This window comes from Mobula birostris, chromosome 7 (assembly GCF_030028105.1).
Source record: "Mobula birostris isolate sMobBir1 chromosome 7, sMobBir1.hap1, whole genome shotgun sequence".
NCBI lineage: Eukaryota > Metazoa > Chordata > Chondrichthyes > Myliobatiformes > Myliobatidae > Mobula > Mobula birostris.
Genome location: NC_092376.1, coordinates 44,378,588 through 44,400,523, shown reverse-complemented (window position 1 = coordinate 44,400,523; position 21,936 = coordinate 44,378,588). Strand labels below are relative to the sequence as shown.

The 21,936-nt window shown below is 42.0% G+C and overlaps 1 protein-coding gene across 7 annotated transcripts in view; it reads left to right on the top strand.

Moving 5' to 3' along the window:
• The first annotated feature begins 9,614 nt into the window (after positions 1-9,614).
• The window catches only part of tnfrsf19 (tumor necrosis factor receptor superfamily, member 19), an 89,693-nt gene continuing 77,371 nt past the window's right edge, over positions 9,615-21,936 (top strand). The window contains exons 1-3 of one of the 7 annotated variants that reach the window (XM_072264311.1): positions 9,615-9,767; positions 11,214-11,342; positions 14,097-14,207. In XM_072264311.1, the coding sequence (XP_072120412.1) occupies positions 11,286-11,342; positions 14,097-14,207 (168 nt within the window). In that variant the 5' untranslated portion in view covers positions 9,615-9,767; positions 11,214-11,285. Of the gene's footprint in view, positions 9,846-10,449; positions 10,558-10,663; positions 10,833-10,924; positions 10,948-11,213; positions 11,343-14,096; positions 14,208-21,936 lie in introns of those variants that run through there. The other 6 variants (XM_072264309.1, XM_072264310.1, XM_072264308.1 and 3 more) reach the window with 6 other exon arrangements.

Here is a 21,936-nt window from a genome sequence, read left to right as displayed (position 1 = left end):
TATCAGTCAGTCATTGCAGCACCAAGACACAGATGTTGGAATTTCTCTGGGCAGTGTCCTTTCCCCATTCAGGTTCAGTTCATTCAGCAATTGTCTTCTCTCTGTCAGAAGCCAAAGAGTGGTGAGTGGTAGTTTACAGTTTTTCAATATTCCACTCCATTCACAGCTCCTTTAGTCATTAGACAGCCCAATAGGAGAGCCCAGGTTTTGAACAGGCAATGTGTGAGATTACATCATGTTAACTACCAGTTCATTAACTATGTTCAGCAAAGTAGGTCTAAACATTTCCCAAAGACTTTCAGCAGTAGCATTAAAATGTGTCACTTATAATTAATATTCTGGGGCACACTTGATTAGAAGTTTAACTTCACTGGCCATATCAGCAATTTGTATGTAAGGGCAGAATAGGGGATGGATGTTCTGATATGCCTGATTTACCTCCAGACTACTTAATTCATCGGATGTTATACTCACAACCCAGTTAAGTTGATGCATCTACAACAACATTCAAAACACTCAATACTATTAACAATAAAACAGTACATTTGGTCAGTACCCCATCCTGAACTCTATATCCATTCCCACAGACTTGCAGAGCACTTTCTGATTGCAGAGTAATCACTAAGCTTCCTTCAACAGTAACTTCCAGCCTTGAAGCTTTGATCACCTCAGTCAATTTTTTTGCATCGACTCATGGATTTATTAGTCAGCAGCAGAATAAACCTGATTATGTCAGCGATAATAATAAAACCTTCAAATTCCTCTTCAACCACACATCATCAACATTTAGTTTGGCAGAAATGGATAAACTCCAGTTCCACACGAACTTATTTTCACAGCTCACACACAAATCACAGCATGGTAGAGTAGCGGTTAGCATGACACTATAAAAGCTCAGGGACTTGGAGTTCAGAGTTCAATCCCAGAATCCTCTGTAAGGAGTTGGTATGTTCTCCCCGTGGAATACATGGGCTTTCTTCAGGTCCCCCGGTTTCCTCCTACAGTTCAAATACCGGTTAGTAGGTTAATCGGTCACTGGAAATTGCCCTGTGATTAGGCTGTAGTTAAATTAGCAGTTGCTGGGCGGTGTGGCTCAAAGGGCTGGAAGGGCCTATTCTGCATTGTATCTCTAAATAAATAAATAAACACCTCACATGACAACGTCAGAATATTGGTTCAATTTTCAAAGTTAATGGAAAGTCATCTGACTTATCAACTCAATAATGATTTTCAGAGCAAAGGTCATCAGATCAGCAACTGTCATGTGCATGTTTTATTTTAGGATTACAGCACTGCTGCTTGATTGGAGAATAACTCAGCCACCAGTTTCTTCAATAAGTTATTAATGGTGACTATTGGCATATGATACACATTCTGGAGAAATGTTTTCGAAAATCAAAATGAACAACCTAAGATTCAGAAATGTCATTCTAATGTTCTCATTCGTGCACCAAAGAGGGGAGACTGCAGCTCTGCTTTTTCCAATTCAACAGCATTTAATCAGTTCTGACCATCTCCCATTTTCAGCTAAATTGTCTTTTACCAGGACCATGACCATCCATAGGCCAGCTGATTGAGTTGTGCCACTACAACTCAATATCTGGTTGAGTGGAGCCACAACAACAACCTCTCACTCTACTTCAGCAAGACCAAAGAGCTGATTATTGACTACAGGAGAAAGAAGACAGAGTTCCATGAGTCAGTCCTCATTAAGGAAATAGAGGTGGAGAAGGTCAGCAGCTTTAAATTCCTTGTTGTTAACATTTCAGAGGATCTGACCTGAGCCACTACATGAAGTGTCATCACAAACAACCTTGCACTCAGCATCAGTAAGACCAAGGAGATGATTGTGGGCTTCAAGAAGGAGAAGTTGAGGCAGCACACACCAATCCTCATCGAGGAATCAGCAGTGGAAAGGGTGAGCAGTTTCAAGTTCCAGGATGTCAACATCTCTGAAGATCTGTACTGGGCCAACGTATTGATGCAGTTACTAAGAAGGCACGGCAGCGGCTATATTTCATTGGGAGTTTGAAGAGACTTGGTATGTCATCAAAAGTCTTGCAAATTTCTATAGGTGTACTGTGGAGACCATTCAAACTCCTGGCATCACCATCTGGTATGGTGGGAACCCAGCACAGGCTCAGAAAAAGCTGCAGAAAGTCATTAACTCAGCCAGCTGAATCATGGGCACTAGTATCTCCAACATCAAGGATATCTTCAAAGGGCACTAGCCTCCCCAGCATCGAGGATATTTTCAAAAGGCGTTAAAGGACCACCATCACGCAGGACATCTCCTCTTCTTATTGATACCAACAGGGAGGAGGTTCAGGAGCCTGAATACCCACACTCAGCATCTTAGGAACAGGTTCTTCCCCTCCGCCAAGAGTTTTCTGGATGGACAATGAACCCATGAACACTACCTCATTTTTTTTTCTTTTTTTTGGCTCTCTTTTTGCACTATATATTAAATCAAAATTTTTATATAAAAATTGGGTTCCAATTAACTGGCCCATCAGTTAATTGGGACAGCCACTTACTTGGGACAACTCTTAAAGAATAAGAATGAATTGAGAAAATAACTGGGATTTCCTTTATTTATTTGGGACACTATACTGCTTAATTGGGACTGGGGACTGCTGACAGTTTCTAACTCACATCAGTAGTGGCATTTGTGTAGCCGTTAGACACTACATTCTACTTAGAGTGAGCAGGTTTTAAATAGCATCATTTGCTTGTGGTTGGGTTGTGTTATCCACTTGGGCCAGCAGACGCCAATTCAAAAAGATTTTTGATAATTTTGGTTTTAATTTTCATTTTCAAAAAAGTCAAAGCTTTGCCAAGATGCCAAAAAAAAGATTTGTCACAGCTGAAAAAAATTACCGTGTACTGATTTTGGGTAGTTACAGTCAATCAAAAGAACATGGCAGTGTACATTGGATGAATTCCTCTGTGAATAACTATTAGGAACTAATGCACAGTTTTATAGTACTGTAGTAGTATTGGTAGTGTTCTCATTCAGTTTATAGTTCAAAGTTCAATGTAAATTTATTATCAAAGTACATACATGTCACCCTATACAACTCTGGGGTTCATTTTCTGGTGGGCGTACGTGGTAAATCCAAGAAACACATAGAATCATGTGATGGAGAGCACTTGCTAAACACACTCCTTACACACTCTCATTCACACACACACACACACAAACGTTGCTTTGTCATTCTGCTGTCATTGCACAGAGTATACATACTTCAGTGTCTTCACTGGTATATTCTCATAATTAACCCACTGGTTCCCCCCACATTGCTGCATACATTCCAAGTCAGACACCAAAGTTTATTTTAATTTTATTCTTTATTTGTACTGGATTTGTACCCTGATGAAATCGCGGAGCGGCCTCGATGGGTCAAATGGCCTACTTCAGTATCTATATCTTATGGTCATGGTCTTAACTGTAAGTATGTGATCGTGTTGAGCATTCTGCTGTTTCACTGCTGGGTCCTGAACCAAGCTGATGCACTCAGGTTGACTTTATGGTGCCTTCCCCACCATACGCAACAAAATATTCCATTTCTTTAGTAATGGGGATGTGTAAATGTGCATATGTTGATTGTATACTCTATTTAAGGTAGATACTTCTACTTAGTTGTAATATGTTTACATCGTATTCTAATACATGTGTAGTCTTAAATTAAAATTGTTGGTAATTAAAGATAGTATGTCTTGGTGCCTAATAAAAAGCTCATCACCCTCAGTATGGCTGCCAGGAGTTCACACTGGACATGAAAAAGTATGGAGCTATTATTGTGTTTTCTGGTAGATGCCATTTTTTAAATATTAGCACTTTTCTTTTCACTATTTTCACTATTTTTTTGTCAATTTGTTTTTTGATGCACCTAATAAATGCCCTTGCACAGAAGTGCCAAGTGACACCAGCCATTTTTCTTCTTTGGTCATAACCCAAGTTTCTAACAAATCAATTCAAGACTACACCCAACAGGACGGACAAACAACCAATGTGCAAGACACCATGCAAATACAAAAGAAAAAAGAAGAATAAATAACCGATAAAAACTGAGAATGTGACATTAAGAGTCCTTGAAAGTGTGTCCATGGGTAGTTAATTTGTAACTCAGTTAAATGGTCCTCCAAGAGGACCACAGCCTTGCTGTGGTTTGGAGGCTTGTGTACCTCGGTGACCTGGGAGAATTACATAGGCTGCAGTCAGGGCTTTATGCATTGGCTCTTGGTAGGGTCACCCAGGCCAAACAGGTCAAAGGGTAGAGGCCAGGCTAAGAGTGGTCCACTGGTCCTCCAGGTTCAGGGGTTCAGCTCTGGGCTAACAGCCCAGACTGGTAAAACACAATTGTAACAGAAACAGCAATGAAGAATCCTTCTACATCTGAATGCAATGGTATTTCTGAGTCTCTACTCTGGACTTAGAGTCACAGAATCATAGAGAAATACAGCACAGAAACAGGCCCTTTGGCCCATTTAGTTCATACCAAAGCCATTTAAATTGCTTACTCCCATTGACCTACACCCAGACCACAGCCTTCCCCATCCCTACTATCCATGTACCTATCCAAACTTCTCTTAAATGTTGAAATCAAGCTCGCAAATACCACTTGTGCTGGTAGCTCATTCCACGCTCTCACAACTGTCTGAGTGACAAAGTTTCCCCTCATGCTCCCCTTAAACTTCTCACCTTTCACCCCTAACCCATGACATCTGGTTGTAGTCCCAGCCAACCTCAGTGGCAAAAGCCTGCTTGCATTTACCCTATCTATACCCCAATAATTTTGTATACTTCTATCAAATCTCCTCTCAATCTTCTACGTTCTAAGGAATACAGTCCTAACCTATTCAATATTTCCTTACAACTCAGGTCCTCCAGACCCGGCGACATCCTTGTAAATTTTCTCTGTACTCTTTCATCTTGTTAACATCTTTTCTGCAGGTAGGTGACCAAACTGGATGACTAACAATAGTGAAAACTGAGAGGAAGCTCCTGACATGATGAAAGAAGCCCTGAGCACCACCAGAGGGAGAGGACTTTCATTGCTGCCCTAAACGCCAGCAGTATAATGGGCAGTAACAGTTAAATGGTAATTCACTTTTATTATATCTTTTTAATTACCTAATTAAACTTTGGCTAATTGGGGTAGCCTCTTATTTGAGCCAAAATGTACCAGCCCCAACGTAGCCCGATTAACCAAAATCAACTCTAATTTAAAGCTTTTAAAAAATTATTATGGATTGCACTGTACTGCTACCACAAAACAACAAATTTCATGACATATGCCAGTGATATTAAAACTGATTTTGATTCTGGCTGTACTTCTGAAAGACAGCATGACAATGCTGCTACTTCCTTAGGAGTTTGCATAGATTTCGCATGTCTTGTACATTTTGTTTTATAGGAATCAGAATCAGAATCAGGTTTATTATCACCGGCATGTGTTGTGAAATATGTCGATGTAGCACAGTAGTTCAATGCAATACATGACGATATGGAAAGAAAATAAATAAATAAATAAATCTCAGTAAGTATATACAATAGATTAAAATAGTACAAAAACAGAAATAATATATATTTGTAAAAAGTGGAGTAGTGTTGTTCATGGATTCTATTTAGGAATCGGATGACAGAGGGGAAGAAGCTGTTCCTGAATCATTGACTGTGTGCCTTCAGGCTTCTGTACCTCCTTTCTGATGGCAACAGTGAAAAGAGGGCATGTCCTGGCTGATGGGGGTCCCTAATAATGGATGTCACCTTTATGAGGCACCGTTCCTTGAAGATGTCTTGGATACTATGAAGGCCAGTATCAAAATGGAGCTGACTAACTTTATGGCTTTCTATAGCTTCTTTCGGTCCTGTGCAGTAGTTCCCCCCCCCCACTACCCCCACACCAGACCGTGATGCAGCCTGTCAGAATGTTCTCCACAGTACACCTATTGAAGTTTGAGTGTTTTAGTTGACAAACCAAATCTGTTCAAACTCCTTATGAAATACAGCCTCTGTCTTGCCTTCTTTATAGCTGCATCAATATAACAGCATGGACTGCTTTTATATTTTTATTTATTGTGTATTTTCGTCTTTTTTTAATGTTCTTTATGTTCATTGTGCTTTTTATACTACATCGGATCAGGACTAATCAGGTTTAAAATCTTGATATGTTACAATAAATATTTGAAAAGATTGTTTTGACATAACTTTCTTCTTAACCAAAGGCAAATAATTCAAGGATTAAACAACTGTAAAGTTTTGCATATACTTGTCAGTACTTCCAGTTGAACTGTCTTTTTGTGTGTTTCCTCCTAGCCATCAGTTTGTGGTTTTGTATTACCATGTTCTCTTGTTTGTTTTCATGCCCCATGTGCTCCTGTCCCTGTATTACTGAGTACTCCGCCTCTCACCTGTTTCTCATTATTACCTGTTTTCCTGCCACTTATGTCTCATTGTGCTCCACCTATCATCTGCCTCTCTGTTATATTGCTCAGTGTATTTTAGTCCTGTGTTTTCACCTGTTTGTTGCCAGATTGTGCTAGTGAGTTCTCCTGAGCCTTTCCAGCAATTGTATCTGAAATCTGTCTGTCTGAATAATGACCCTGCCTGTTTCCTGATTCTGGTTTTTGGATTTCTCTGGAATTTTTGATCCCCACCTGAACTTTGTTGCCTACCCACCCTGGGGATTTGCTACTCAGTAAATATCATAGTGCGCACAGCATGTGGTCTGCAACTGGGTCCCTGCTTCAGTGTCCTGACAGTACAATCTGGCCAGAATGGATCCAGCAGACCCTGGTTGTCTGAGAGCTGTCTGGGAACAACAGGGAATGATGCTGGGGAGACATCAGAACCAGCTGGACTCCGTGTTCAGGGCAGTGAAGTCATTTTCTGTCAATGTAGCCGATCTTGTGGCCCAAACTCAGAGCGCCCGTCAACATTCTGCGACTGCATCTTCTGCCCTGCCCTCTGCATTCTCGCTTATTTCTCCTGTCTAAGAGCCTTGGCTGCCTCCTCCAGAAAAGTACTCGGGTGAGCCTGGTACCTGCTACTCTTTTCTGTCCCAGAGCACCCTCATTTTTGAATTACAACCAACATTTCCAACTGATCAAGCCAAGGTAGCCTACATCATCACCCAAATGTCCGGTTGGGTGAGAGAATGGGGAACAGCCATCTGGGAGGCATGCTCCCCTTCCTGCGATAGTTTCCAGTTATTTTCTGAGGAGATGATGAGAAAAGGGTTTTATCACTCCAAACATGGGAGAGAGGAATGCTGCACATGCACTAGGGGTGCAGATCTGTGTCAGATTACACCGTTATGAGTATCTGGTCATGCCATTTGGTCTCACCAATGCCTCCACCATCTTCCAAGCCCTAGTAAATGATATTCTCAGGGACATGCTGAACCAACTTGTCTTTGGGTATCTCGATGACGTTTTGATTTGTTTTCTAAGTCCCTTGCTGAACATACAGGTCATGTCTGCAGAGTTCTCCAGAGCCTTCTGGAGAACCAGCTCTTTGTAAAGGCTGAGAAATGAGAGTTTCATCGCAATACAGTCTCCTTCCTGGGGTATGTAATTTCAAGCAACACACATAAAAGTTGCTGGTGAACACAGCAGGCCAGGCAGCATCTCTAGGAAGAGGTGCAGTCGACGTTTCGGGCCGAGACCCTTCGTCTGGACTAACTGAAGGAAGAGTGAGTAAGGGATTTGAAAGTTGGAGGGGGAGGGGGAGATCCAAAATCTGTTGTTATGTAATTTCAGGTGGTTTCATTCAGATGGACCAACAGAAGGTCAAGGTGGTGGTTGAATGGCCCCAACCCTCAACTTGTTGGGAATTGCAACGCTTCTTGAGCTTCTATTGTTACTTCATCAGAAATTATAGTACACTGGCTGCACCACTCACCGCTCTTACCTCATTGGCTGTCAGATTCTCCAGGTCCCCTGCTGATGAAAAAGCATTCTCTGACCTGAAGGAATGTTTCACCTCTGCCCCCTTCCTGATTCAACCGGACACTGACCAGCAGCTCATTGTGGAGCTGGATGCATCTGACATTGGTGTCAGAACTGTTCTCTCTCAGTGCTCGGCCTAAGGATGAGAAGGTACACCCCTGCATCACCTTCTCTCACTGCCTCACTCCCACAGAGCGGAGTTACCATGTCAGAAACCGGGAGCTGCTGGCCGTGAAGCTAGCTCTGGAGGAGTGGAGGCATTTGCTGGAGAAAGCCAAGGTGCCATTCTTAGTCTAGACTGATCACAAGGATCTGGAATATATCCGTACGGCCAAGCGTCTCAACTCCTGTCAAGCTCGTTGGTCCCTGTTTTTCTCAAGATTCAAATTTTACTCTGTCCTTCTGCCCAGTCTGGCATTTCTGCAGGACAGGCAGCATCTGCAGAGAGAAAAGGAACATTACAGCTTTTCTTACTCCATCCATTTTTTGACTTCTTGAGGACTTCGAGTATTTTCTGTTTTTAATCCTTATTTATATTTTATAGATCTTGTGATTCCCAGTTATTCTCAGATGAATCCCTACAGTGACCTCTTCATGAGGGCAATGCAATTTTGGTTTAACCTGTACTCTTATAGTGAATTTCTTCATTTGATTGTTTTGAGATGAAAATAATATTTCTACAAAATGCCTGACGTTGACTAATCTGGCAATATGTGGATCTATAAGTCAGAATACAGTGAAATATTTTGCAATCATGATTCCAAACTATAGCCAAAATTCCTCAATTTTATCAACTATAACAACTTAGTGAATAATCAAACTTCAATGAACAGGACGATTCCAGGTTCATTTCCTGAATGTGATCATTGGAATAAGGAGAGGATTATCACCAGTACTTCACAAGTCCCAATGAAGGATCTCAGCCCAAAACATTGACTTTTAATTCCTTTCCATGGATACTGACTGACCTGCTGGGTCCCTCCACCATTTTGTGTATGTTACCCTGGATTTCCAGCATTGGCAGAATCTCTCGTGTTTACCAGTATTTCAATTTTGTGTTGCCAGTTAACGAACTCTACAAGAAGTGTGAATGTTTTAATGGAGAATGGGTTAAAATTCAGTTCAGGCACCCCTTGCAGTCTGTTAAAATCACTCGGATGAGGTACTGGAGTGTAATCCGCCTTCAGCTGAAGTTCACATTTATTGAGTAGCAGGAGGGAAACATCAGTGAGCAATAAGAATTCCCCCAATGTCAAAATGCATAAAAGTTGTTACCATCACAATTCTGCCCACTTTGTAAATGCAAAGTATTTTTGCATTCAACCTTGCATCTATTCTGCAGCCTTTCAAAGAATCCCGTGAAAATTGGTTTTAATAAAATTTTTGCTATCATTGTACATGTCAATGCAGAAATTTATTGTATCACCTCGATGGCGCATGTATTGACAATAAACGACAAACGGCATCTCGTTGTGGTTGCCCGTATCTTTGTCAGGATTACGTTCTTAATTTAAGCAGACATGTGTTTAAAGCCAGCCTGAAGAAGGATTAAAGTTTTGTTCTATACTATTACCAACTTTCCCCAGGATGCCTCATTCCCAGCCAATCCGCTTTGCAGTCTGAAGTTTAGATGATGTCATGGGATTTGAAGACCGAGATGAAAGGGATAGACTGTAACCCCTGGCGCTGAGAAGTACTTCACACAGTTACAAACACTCCACAGCCTAGCGATCAGACCCAGATAAAACATCACACTGCGCAGGAAGTCTGGCAGAGCTCGCTCGCTTTTTTTTCCCTCCGGACTGCTGGATGTAAGAAAAGCAATCGGATCTGAAAAAAAAGGTTTTCGAGGTAGACACCACATTAAAGAGAGAGTGCAACCCATCGCGGTAGGTGCTGAACCTGTTTAAATGCTCCGGGTTCACGGCAGCCTTTGATCGCGCGCTGATCTCCGATCAGATTACGAGAGCCTGCTGGCCGGGCTGCTCCTTTGAAGTAACTGCTTTCACTGAGTGGGCGATCCGACGGGAAAGGGCTTTGCGGCTCCGAGCTCGGCAAGTTTGTGGGGTGGGGGTTGGGGGTGAAGCGGGAATCTTTACATTGTAAAACAGTGAAAGCAAAGGAAACCAACTGGGAAAGAAGATGGGGGCGAGTCGGACGCAGGTAAAACAGTGGGAAGAAACATGCGCTGGGTTTAATTGTCCACAAAGCGAGGGCACTCTTTCTCCTTTGATAGTCGATTGAACTTTGGCGACAACAGACCAGTTTGAAGAAAACTGAAAACACACACTGGGACGTGCGCGGAGAGCAGTTCGTGCACACGCAGGAAAATGCCTGTTACTTTGGTGAGCGGGACTGGTCGAGGGCAGTCACCCAGCGCAGGGAGCTCGCCGGTCACGCTCAGCCGCTCCGAACTTCGCCATTCGCCTCACCACACGATCACCCTTTGTCATCGATGCCTCTAGCGACTGCGCGCATCGATTAAACATTAGTATCCCCAGGGAAACTAAATATTTCGTAGCTGTATAAATGCCGCTCCTTTCTCTTGTGGTTGAGGACCGGACGGGGAGCGTTTTCACTCCATGCTGTTACGACCCAGAGGCAATTATCAACCGCATCATTAATATCTTTCTCCTTTTTAAAAAAAATAACTCGCCCTGTCCCTACCAGAGAACACGCTTTGCCGTAGGCTTCGGATAAAGCCGGCTGCAGTCGCCAGCTGTCCCGTTCCAGGTCCCCGGCCACTCGCTGGCGTATCGGGAGCCAGGCGACCCCGAACCGACCCCCTCTGCGCTGCCGTGAACCGCCAATAAGCCACAAACCGAGCTGTCCGCGCGGATATTCCTTCACCCAGCGCCGGGTCTCCTGCTGCAAAGGTGCAAAATCTCAATTCGCCTCACAAACTGTGGTTAAAAATACACCTAAGAGCGCAAAGAGAAGCGGGAAATTGGATCAAAGGCAGAATTTGTGGGGAATACAAACTTCTGCTGAGTAAGGAGACGCTCATGTTTATCAGGTTATGCTCATTTATGTCGGCAGAATATTTTTGTGTAGTGTAATATTAACGACAACTCACGAACAATTCTGATATTGAAGAATTAAAACATGTTTGAACCACAACTTGCAGGAATGCAATCATCTATTTGGAACATCCTGCGGGGGAGTGTATTTATCACTCCAGCTGAGTGGCTTGATACGCCGGTGGTCGGTTGGATGGTTTGTCTACCTGGAATTTACCGAGGTCTTTTATTTTCCAGATCTACTTTTTGGCAGGACAGCCGAGGCATATCTCGGTGCATATTCTTGATGCGGCACGAAGAGCAGTCGGGATGGACCACAAACATAAAGGCATTTTGCTACACCTGCTGATCGCTTTGTTTTGTCTGGTAAGGAGCTTCTTCTGTACCAGTCCTTGAAAAAGTCTTTGCAGCAAACTGCAGTGCGTCATTGCAGGAAGTAATGCAAATATCATAAGACTCCCAAATTATCTTTATGTATTTTGTGTTGGTGAGCAGTTTGATAGAGGTGCATTTTATCATCACACATTTATATTTCACATAATTCGGAAAATGAGAACGTACACAATTTTGCAAATACAAAAACATTTAGAAAGTAGTGCAAATTGCTGCCAGCTCTTTAAAATAGTCCCAGATAGTACAAAACATGAAGGCGTCATGTTATAATTTTCAATACCTGCAGTCTATCTAAAATGTATGTTGCATTTCTTTTGCATGTACCATTATTTTTCAAAATATTCTGTCTAACTAGTTTGCCCAAAATAATCTTTACAAAATGATGAATTACAGTTAAGCCTTTAAATGGATAATTTAATTAACATATTTTTCTAGAATTTTTGCATATTCAGGAAAGTCAAGGTGAAGGTTACCTGATATATATTGAGCAAAAAAAGGAATATGGCATATTGTGTAATACCAGACTTACGATAACCTAACTCTTTATCAGATTTTGGCAGCTTGGCCCTTCTAGTGGCTGACATGAGTTGTTTGTAATTATAAATTACCCAGAATAGTGTTTGCCTTTGTTTTAAATCTCTAGACAATATATGAATTGCAGTGAAACAGCTTAGACACTTTTCTCAATCTATTGAACAAAAGCATACAAAATATGGGAAATCTATGTAACACAACAACTTTCAGAGAAAAAGATTCCCTTTTTATTTCATTGTAAAGTCTTCATGAGAATCTGATGTACCTGACATCAGTCAGGACACTTGCTAGGCTGGTCTGGTCTGATCCTCACTGAATTAGAAACCTCCAATTTTAGTTGAATTGTGATTAACTGCACTAGGTAGCTGTCTGACTCAAAGGTGAATCAATAATTAGTCCATGTTGTTTCTCAAATTGGACAATTCATACATGAACCTTGTGCATCACATCAGTCTCTTTCTACCTTGTCTTGTGTCTTTGGAGCTCTCCAGATCCTGATTGACTTGAGTTAGAACAAAATCACTTACATGGAAAGTTTTCCATACGTTTATGAAGTATTTTAAATGGTGGTGGTAATAATAATAGTTATCATTATCAAATGTTTCATGGTATTCATTAATGAATGGAAGCAGTATATATTCCATTAGTTTAATTATAAGTAGTGTTAGAGAAATTATTTAATGAAATTAAAAAATTATAGCAAGTGTATATAGAGCAATATGATATGGCTAGCTATAGAATATGGGTGTTTCTGATTATGGAAAAATTGGCTTACAGTCAGTTCTGAGGAAAAGACCCCTTACGTAACTTGGAGTCTGCCTGAATTAACATCTTTCACCCCTTTCTCTCTTGTTGCTATTTTTCTTCATCCGACCATTCCATTCTGCAGATATGTCCATTATGTATTTTAATGCATGATCTGGTAGTTTGTGCTATTTGTGTCAAGTCCAGTTGTAAAATATAAATAAACAACCTTTTAATGATGCAAAATAGGGAGGGAACTGCTAAAAATGGATGCTTAGGTAGGGGTCTTCCTTGTAGTGTCAGTCTAATCCCTTTTCATATATTGCAATGTATAACAGCAGTACACTTCAATTAGCAAATGTTTGTGAATAAGCCTTCATTTATTTTGTCTCCTTGAATTAATTTTAAAGGGCTTTTCATATTTTTCATTCCTTATCTCTTTTTTATTTATATCCAAATTTTAGGAGGATGGTTTTATATTAATGTTTACACTGCCATCTTTCTTTAGCCAAGTATTCCCACAGCTGTTTTAAGATACTTGAATTCAATTAAACCAGGGTCAACCGTGAATTACCAGAGTACCAGAGTAAAATGCAGGAATGTCTAACAGTTATTGTCTAATACTAAATTTGAGGTTTAAGTTGATATCATTTCATGAATGCCAGATGTTCCAAAAGTAAAATGACTTTTGTCGGAGATGACTGCAATATCAAAGTCCACACTGTTTGTATAGTGTTATCTTCTCAATGGGTTTGGTTTATTCTGGGTCCTGCAGCAAAGTTTAATGTCCTCACCGTTACTCCATGCCAATCCTTACAGTCCTTGACATCAAGCCGTGCTAGAAGATAGATCAGATGACAAAACAAGGAAAATTGTTGCCAGCCTTGCAATGTCCTAAAGTCACAGATCAAACATAGACTCCAGATGGTTTTCCATAAGCTTTGTCTGTAATTGGAGTGCCAGTGTAAAACCTATGCAACACCAGACATTCACCAGCACCAAAATGGGAAGGCACATATCAAATGTAGACTCCCATTAATTTGCCATAAGCATTGTCTGGCAATGTGGAACCTACATAACAAGGAAACTTGTAGTGGAATTAATGCAACACCAGACATGGGAATACATCGGTGCTGAAAATTCGAAAACAAGCTGTTAGAACTATTTAGATAGCATGTGTGGAACAGCAGATGTCATTTGTTTGTCGTTCTAAGTTCAAACAGACCTTCCTTAAGGCTTATCTGTGTTTGATTCCTAAATATGCCCATTTAGTCTAGAGTAATGACGCATTGGATTTATCAACATCTTTTTTTTGATATTGCTCTGCAGGCACTGAATGCACAAAGAAATTTCAATTATTCACTTACTCTTCACCAACATTTAGTTCTTCCAACATAAGTGAAAGATTGGAACTGGATTTGCTCAATAAATGTTAACTATCTTCATTAGGTACTAGGAACAGCAGGCGAAACGGGAGACTGCCAGGAGCAGGAGTACAGGGACGAGGCTGGGAACTGTGTGGCCTGCAAAAAGTGTGGTCCAGGGCAAGAACTCTCAAAGGTACGAAATGCTGAAGAAATTATTTATCTACTTTTCTTCTCTTCTGTTCGTGGCCCTATGCAATTTGAATCTGCAAGGCGTGCACTTTCCAGCACACAGTTTGCAGTGAATGGAATGTCAAACTAGTCCTGGCAGAATCCCAAAAAAAATGCAAAGCTCCAGAACTATAGTGTGTTAATGCTTTTTGCCTTTGGTACATTTGAAGTAACTAGTCAAAATCAGTCACTGTCTTAGACTTGAAAAGTGAGTGAATTCAAGTAATTTCGATTTGCTTGTGGGTCCCAGTATACAAAGGGGCACTGGTTCAGAGATCACAAGGAAATACAAAAACATCAGGCCTGAGCCCTGCTGTGCTCACTATTGTCTCCCTGCGCATACAAAGTGAAGCACATACTAGAGAGTTTGAGTCAATGTGATTTAAAGGCTTTTTATACTGAGGGAACTCACTCAAAACAGAATAAACTCACATTTGTTCTGAAATAAGTTTTGTTGTAAAAATTGTTAGAGGTCATTTTGGAATAAATTTATAACTATTGATTAAAAAAAAACAAAATACTGTTTGCCTTTAATTATATGGTGTCTTTTGATTTGTCAACATTTTGATAAAATGGTGCTCAGCAGTGATTTCAAAAAGTATGCAACAAAGGGGTTGTTGATTATACTGCATTGCTGAAGCTATGGATCTGACTTACCAGAGCCGGAATTTGAGGGTGAGCCCAATTTAGATCTTCTGGGGGCTCTGCCAATTCCAGATGTAAGTTCAAAGCAGCGTTTAACAGAATCTACTCCAGTTTCCCCGTGGAAGTGAAGCTGAAGGCCAGAAATGATTTAAAGAGGCCTTTACTTGCAAAAGGATATTAAAAACATACATGGTTCTTCATAAAGATAGATCGTTGAATTGTTAGCTTCATATAGTCAAAGTGTTAAATTCTCAGAGTTAATTAAAAAATAAATATTTGTTATGATTGTGACTGCAACATAAGGTTCTCTACTTATTGGTGACCAAAATGACATGCATGTCGGCATTCACAATGCTAATTTTCACAGATTTCTTGGGTTGAAGGCATTATTGTACACATATGCAGAGCAGAGATCACTACAGCATACTGTGCTAATGTGATACCATGCTACACTTCAGACAATGCCTTCTTCTAACCTGAACTTACATTATTCAACAGACTTGCCCTTCATTATTGGGATATTGAAGGTGCTCACTGAAAGCCGCTTTGGAAATTTATCTGTCAAGAGTTCAAAGATCAAAGTAAATTTTATTATCAAAGTGCATATATGCCACCATATACAATCCTGAGATACATTTTCCTACGGCCATACTCAGCAAATCTGTAGAGTAGTAATTATAACAAGATCAGTGAATGATCAACCAGAGTGCAAAAGACAACAAACTGTGCAAATGCAAATATAAATAAATGGCAATAAAGAACCAGATGATGAGATAAATAGATGTTGAATCCTTAAAGTCAGATTATTGGTTGTGGAAACATCTCAGTGGATGTTCAAGTGAGTGTAGTTATCCCCTTTGTTCAAGAGGCTAATGGTTGTGGGGTAGTAATTTTATACCACGGGCATGAAAACAATATGAACTTGCTAGGTTGTCAAGTGACCTTACAACAACTTGACCTACTACTGTAGAGCTAAGACACTGTTCTGCAATGGAAGTTGCGACACTCCCAAGTGTACAAATACAGTTGGCCTGCTGGTTTAGTAGATGCCACTCACATCAACAAAAATAAAGTGCTAATTGTTGACTGCTGGAAGGGGAAGGATGGTGAACAAACACCTTACTACATTGGGGGATCTGCAGTGGAGAGAGTCATCTACTTAAAATACCTGGTCATTCGCATAATGGATGACCTGTCTTGGACCTGGGCAGGACATTGATACAATCATAGGGAATGCATGACAGCATCTGTACTTTCTTAGGAGGTTTGGCTTGTCACCAAACACTCTTAATTCCTACAAACTTTCAGTACTGTGGAAAACCTCTGACTTGGCTTCATCATGGTGGGAATGTAAGAAGTTGCAGAGAGCAGTAAACTCTACCCAACACATCATGGAGACATCACTCCCCACCATTGATATTATACAGCCTCAAAAAGTCAATGTCTCTCATCAAAGATCTATAACATCTTTTCATAGCTACCATTGTATAGGAGGTACAGAACCCAGAAGTCCCACAGCATCAAGTTCAAAAACGGAGACATAACATAAAGATTTTTACTCCTCATGTATGTGAGGGATGTAAGAAATAAAGACAATTCAATTCATTATGTCCTTTCAGCCATTGGGTACCTGAACCAATGAGCAAGATCCCAATCACTACAGTTTAACAACACTTACGCCCACTTTAATCACTTTGCACTAAAATAGACATTGTTTCTTTGTTCTAATTGTGTTCTTTGTTGTAAAAATTGTGTATAATTTTAATTTTTATCCATAAGACCGTAAGACATAGCAGCAGAATCAGGCCATTTGGCCCATCAAGTCTGCTCCACCATTCAATCATGGTTGATTCTTTTTCTTTCTCCTCCACAACCTCAGTTCCCAGCCTTCTCCCCCATAACCTTTGATGCTGTGTCCAATCAAGAACCTATCAATCTCTGCCTTAAATACTCCCAATGACCTGGCCTCCACTGCTGCCTGTGGCAACAAGTTCACCACCCTTTGGCTAAAGAAATTTCTCTGCATCTCTGTTTGGAAAGGGCACCCCTCTATCCTGAGGCTCTGCCTTCTAGTTCTAGGCTGTCCCATCATGGGAATCATCCTTTCTGCATCTACTCTGTCCTTGGCCTTTCAACATTTGAAAGGTTTCAATGAGATCCGCACCCCCCCCCATCCTTCTGAATTACAGCAAGTACAGACCCAGAGAAATCAAATGTTCCTAGTATGATAACCCTTTCATTCCTGGAATCATCCTTGTGAACCTCCTGTGGATCCTTTCCAAGGCCAGCACATCTTTTCTAAGCTGAGGGGCCCAAAACTGTTCACAATACTCAAGGTGAGGCCTCACCAGTTCCTTATAAAGCCTCAGCATCACATCCTTGCTCTTGTACTCTGGACCTCTTGAAATGAATGTTAACATGGCATTTGCCTTCCTCACGACCGACTTAACCTGCAAGATAACTTTTAGAGTGTTTTGCACAAGAACTCTCAAGTACCTTTGCATCTCAGATTTTCAGATTTTTTCCCCATTTAGAAAATAACACATTTATTTCTACTACCAAATTGCATGACCATGCATTTTCCAACATTGTATTTCATTTCAAAGGTTTCAAAGGTGCATTTAATGTCAAGTCAAGTCGTCACTTTTTATTGTCATTTCGACCATAACTGCTGGTACAGTAAAAACGAGACAACGTTTTTCAGGACCTTGGTGCAACATGAACAATACAAAAATTACACTGAACTACGTAAGGCAAAACAAAAACTACACCAGACTACAGACCTACCCAGGACTGCATAAAGTGCACAATAGAGGACAGTAGCTTGGTGTCAGTCTAGGCTCTGGGTATTGAGGAGTCTGATGGCTTGGGGGAAGAAACTGTTACATAGTCTGGTAGTGAGAGCCCGAGTGCTTCGGTGCCTTTTGCCAGATGGCAGGAGGGAGAAGAGTTTGTATGAGGGGTGTGTGGGGTCCTTCATAATGCTGTTTGCTTTACGGATGCAGCTTGTGGTGTAAATGTTTGTAATGGCGGGAAGAGAAACCCTGATGATCATCTCAGCTGACCTCACTATCCGCTGCAGGGTCTTACGATCCAGGATGGTGCAACTTCCGAACCAGGCAATGACGCAGCTGTTCAGGATGCTCTCAATACAACCTCTGTAGAATGTGGTGAGGATGGGGAATAGGAGATGGACTTTTCTCAGCCTTCGCAGAAAGTAGAGACACTGCTGGGCTTTCTTTGCTATGGAGCTGGTGTTGAGGGACCAGGAGAGATTCTCCACCAAGTGAACACCAAGAAATTTGGTGCTCTTAACGATCTCTACAGAGGAGTCGTTGATGTTCAGCGGAGATTGGTCGCTCCGTGTCCTCCTGAAGTCAACAACCATCTCTTTTGTTCGCATTCAGAGACAGGTTGCTGGCTCGGCACCAGTCTGTTAGCCGCTGCACCTCCTCTTTGTATGCTGACTTATCGTTCTTGCTGATGAGACCCACCACGGTCGCGTCGTTGGCGAACTTAATGTGGTTCGAGTTGTGTGTTGCAGCACAGCCATGGGTCGGTAGAGTGAACAGCAGTGGACTGAGCACACAGCCCTGGGGGGCCCCTGTGCTCATTGTGATGGTGTTGGAGATGCTGCTTCCAATCCAGACTGACTGAGGTCTCCCAGTCAGGAAGTCTAGGATCCAGCTGCAGATGGAGGTGTTCGGGCCCAGTAGGCTCAGCTTTCCAATAAGTTTCTGAGGAATGATTGTGTTGAATGCTGAACTGAAGTCTATGAACAGCATTCGAATGTACGAGTCTTTTTTGTCCAGGTGGGTGAGAGCCAGGTGGAGGGTGATGGCAATGGCGTTGTCTGTTGAACGGTTGGGATAGTATGCGAACTGCAGGGGTTCCAGTGAGGGGGGCAGCAGGGTCTTGATGTGCCTCATGATGAGCCTCTCAAAACACTTCATGATGATGGACGTGAGAGCAACAGGACGGTAGTCGTTGAGGCAGGACACTGAAGACTTCTTCGGCACGGGGACGATGGTGGTGGCCTTGAAGCATGTAGGAATGATGGCGCTGCTCAGGGAGATGTTGAAGATGTCAGTGAGAATCTCAGCTAGCTGGTCTGCACATCCTCTAAACACTCTGCCAGGAATATTGTCTGGTCCAGCAGCCTTCTGTGGGTTGACCCTGCACAGGGTTCTCCTCACATCGGCCACGGTAAGACACAGCACCTGGTTGTTAGGAAGAGGGGTGGTCTTCCTCGCCACCACGTCATTTTCCACCTCAAAATGAGCGTAGAAGTTATTCAACGCATCTGGGAGGGAGGCATCACCAGCACAGACAGGTGATGTTGTCTTGTCGTTGGTGATGTCCTGAATGCCCTTCCACATGCACCACGTGTCGCTGCTGTCCTGGAAGTGGCTGTGGATTCACTGGGCGTGTGCACGCTTTGTCGTTCTGATGGTGGAGTCACGAGTCCTGAGCAGCGCACGCACCTCCTTGGTCATCCATGGCTTCTGTTTTTTTTACCAAAATATACTTCATTCAAAAATAACATTATGTACATTAAACCATTCAATTTCTGTCAATCCTTTACAGATGTTTCTATTACGGTCTATACATTTCCACTCTTTTAGCCACCCACGTGGCACTCTGTTGTTTCACCTTTCCACACCAACCCCTCCCACTCCCACGGGAGAAGAACGCTAAACTGTGGTCCTTCCCCACTGAGCCCTTGCGGTGGCTGCACCAAGCTTCAGCACGTAGTCCTGCAGCCGAGAATGTGCCAGTTGGCAGCATTCTCCCACAGACATCTCCCTGTGCTGGTAGATCATCAAGTTTCGGGTCGACCAAAGAGCGTCTTTCACCGAGTTGATGATCTGCCAGCAGCACTGGATGTGGTCTCCATTTCTGGTTAGCACGTGTATTGATGGTCTTAGCCACAGTGACGTCATCGATGCACTTGCTGATATAGCTAGTCACTGATGCCGTGTACTCCTCTAAGTTGGTAGAGTCACCATTGGTTCCAGCCTTCCTGAACATGTGCCAGTCAGTGTGCTCAAAGCAGTCTTGAAGAGCAGAGATGGCTCCTGCTGGCCAGGTTTTCACCCGCTTCTGAACTGGTCTGGAGCGCCTGACGAGCAGTCTGTATGCTGGGATTAGCATAATGGAGATGTCGTCTGAGTAACCGAGGTGGGGACGGGGCTCTGCCTGGTACACGTCAGGAATGTTTGTATAGACAAGGTCCAACTTGTTCTCCCTCTCGTTGTAAAGTCCACGTTCTGATGGAATCTGGGGAGCACTAACTTAAGGTTCGCATGGTTAAAATCTCTGGCGACAATAAACAGTCCATCAGGGTGTGCGTTCTGCGTTTGCTAATAGCCCCATACATTTCATAGAGCGCCTCCTTAGCATTAGCGCTGGGGGGAATGTAGACACAGACTATAAGAGCAGTGGTGAATTCCCGTGGTAAATAAAATGGTCTGCATCTAACAGTCACAAACTCCACTTAGCGATGAGCAGTATCTTGAAACCAGCAGAGTTCTTGTACATTTCAGAGAAATGTATACAATATACATCCTGAAATGCTTTTTGTTCGCAACCATCCACGAGAAACAGAGGAGTACCTCCAAAGAATGAATGATAGTTGAATGTTAAAACCCCAAAGCCCCCCCCCCCGAGCTTCCATCCCTCCAGCGCGTAAGCGGCTGCAAGCAACGATCCCCCCTCCCCCCACCAGCAAAAAAAAGCATCAGCACCCACCACCGAGCACTCAAGCATGCAGCGAAGCAACAGCAAAGACACAGACTTGCAGTACTCCAAAGACTACTTGTTCACCTGGTATTTGATATATCTCTCTTTCACTCTCACTCTCACTCTCCCCCCCACAATAAGGGAGAAAGAGGTGCTTCCGTTTCACACTTTCACATATTTGCCACATTCTTGCCCATTCTCCTAATCTGTTTTAAATCGTTCTACATCTATTATCTGCAAACTTGGCAACAAAGCCATCTATTCCATCAACTAATTCATTAATATGCAGCATAAAAAGAAGTGATCCCAACATTGACCCCTGCAGAACACCACTAGTCACTGGCAGCCAACCAGAAAAGGATCCTTTTATTCCCACTCACAGCCTCCTACCAATCAGCCAATGGTCTAAACATGTTAGTAACTTTCCTGTAATAGCATGGGCTCTTAACTTGGTAAGCAGCCTCATGTGTGGCACATTGTCAAAGTCCTTCTGAAAGTCCAAATATACAACATCCAGTGTATCCCCTTTATCTATCCTACTTGTAATCTCCTTTAAGAATTCGAACAGGTTCATCAGGCAAGACTTTCCCTGAAGGAAACCATGCTGACTTTGTACCATTTTATCCTGTGTCACCAAGTACTCCATCACTTCGTCCTTAACAATTGACTCTAACATCTTCCCAACCACTGAGGTCAGGCTAACTGGTCTATAATTTCCTTTCTGCTGCCTTCCTCCTTTCTTAAAGAGTGGAGTAACGTTTGCAATTTTCGGCTCCTCTGGCACCATGCCAGAGTCCAATGATATTTTTAAAGATCATTTCAAAAAGATCTTTGCCACCACCATCTCTAACACTACCTCTTTCAGAACCTTAGGGTGCAGTTCATCTGGTCCAAGTGACTTACGTACTTTTAGGTTTTTCAGCCTTTTGAGCACCTTCTCTCTTGCAATAGTAACTGCACACACTTCTCTTCCTTCACACACATACTGCTAATGTCTTCCACAGTGAAGACTGATACAAAATACTCACTTAGTTCATCAGCCATCTCCTTGTCCCACGTTGTTACTTCTCCTTCCTCATTTTCTAGTGGTCCTATATCCACTCTCATTTTTATTTTTAACATACTTGGAAAAACTTTTACTATCCACTTTGATATTATTTGCTAGCATGCTTTCATATTTCATCTTTTCCTTTCTAATGATTTTTTTAGTTGTTCTCTGTAGCTTTTTTAAAACTTACTAATCCTCTGTCTTCCCACTAATTTTTGCTTTGTTGTATGCCCTTTCTTTTACTTTTACATTAGCTTTG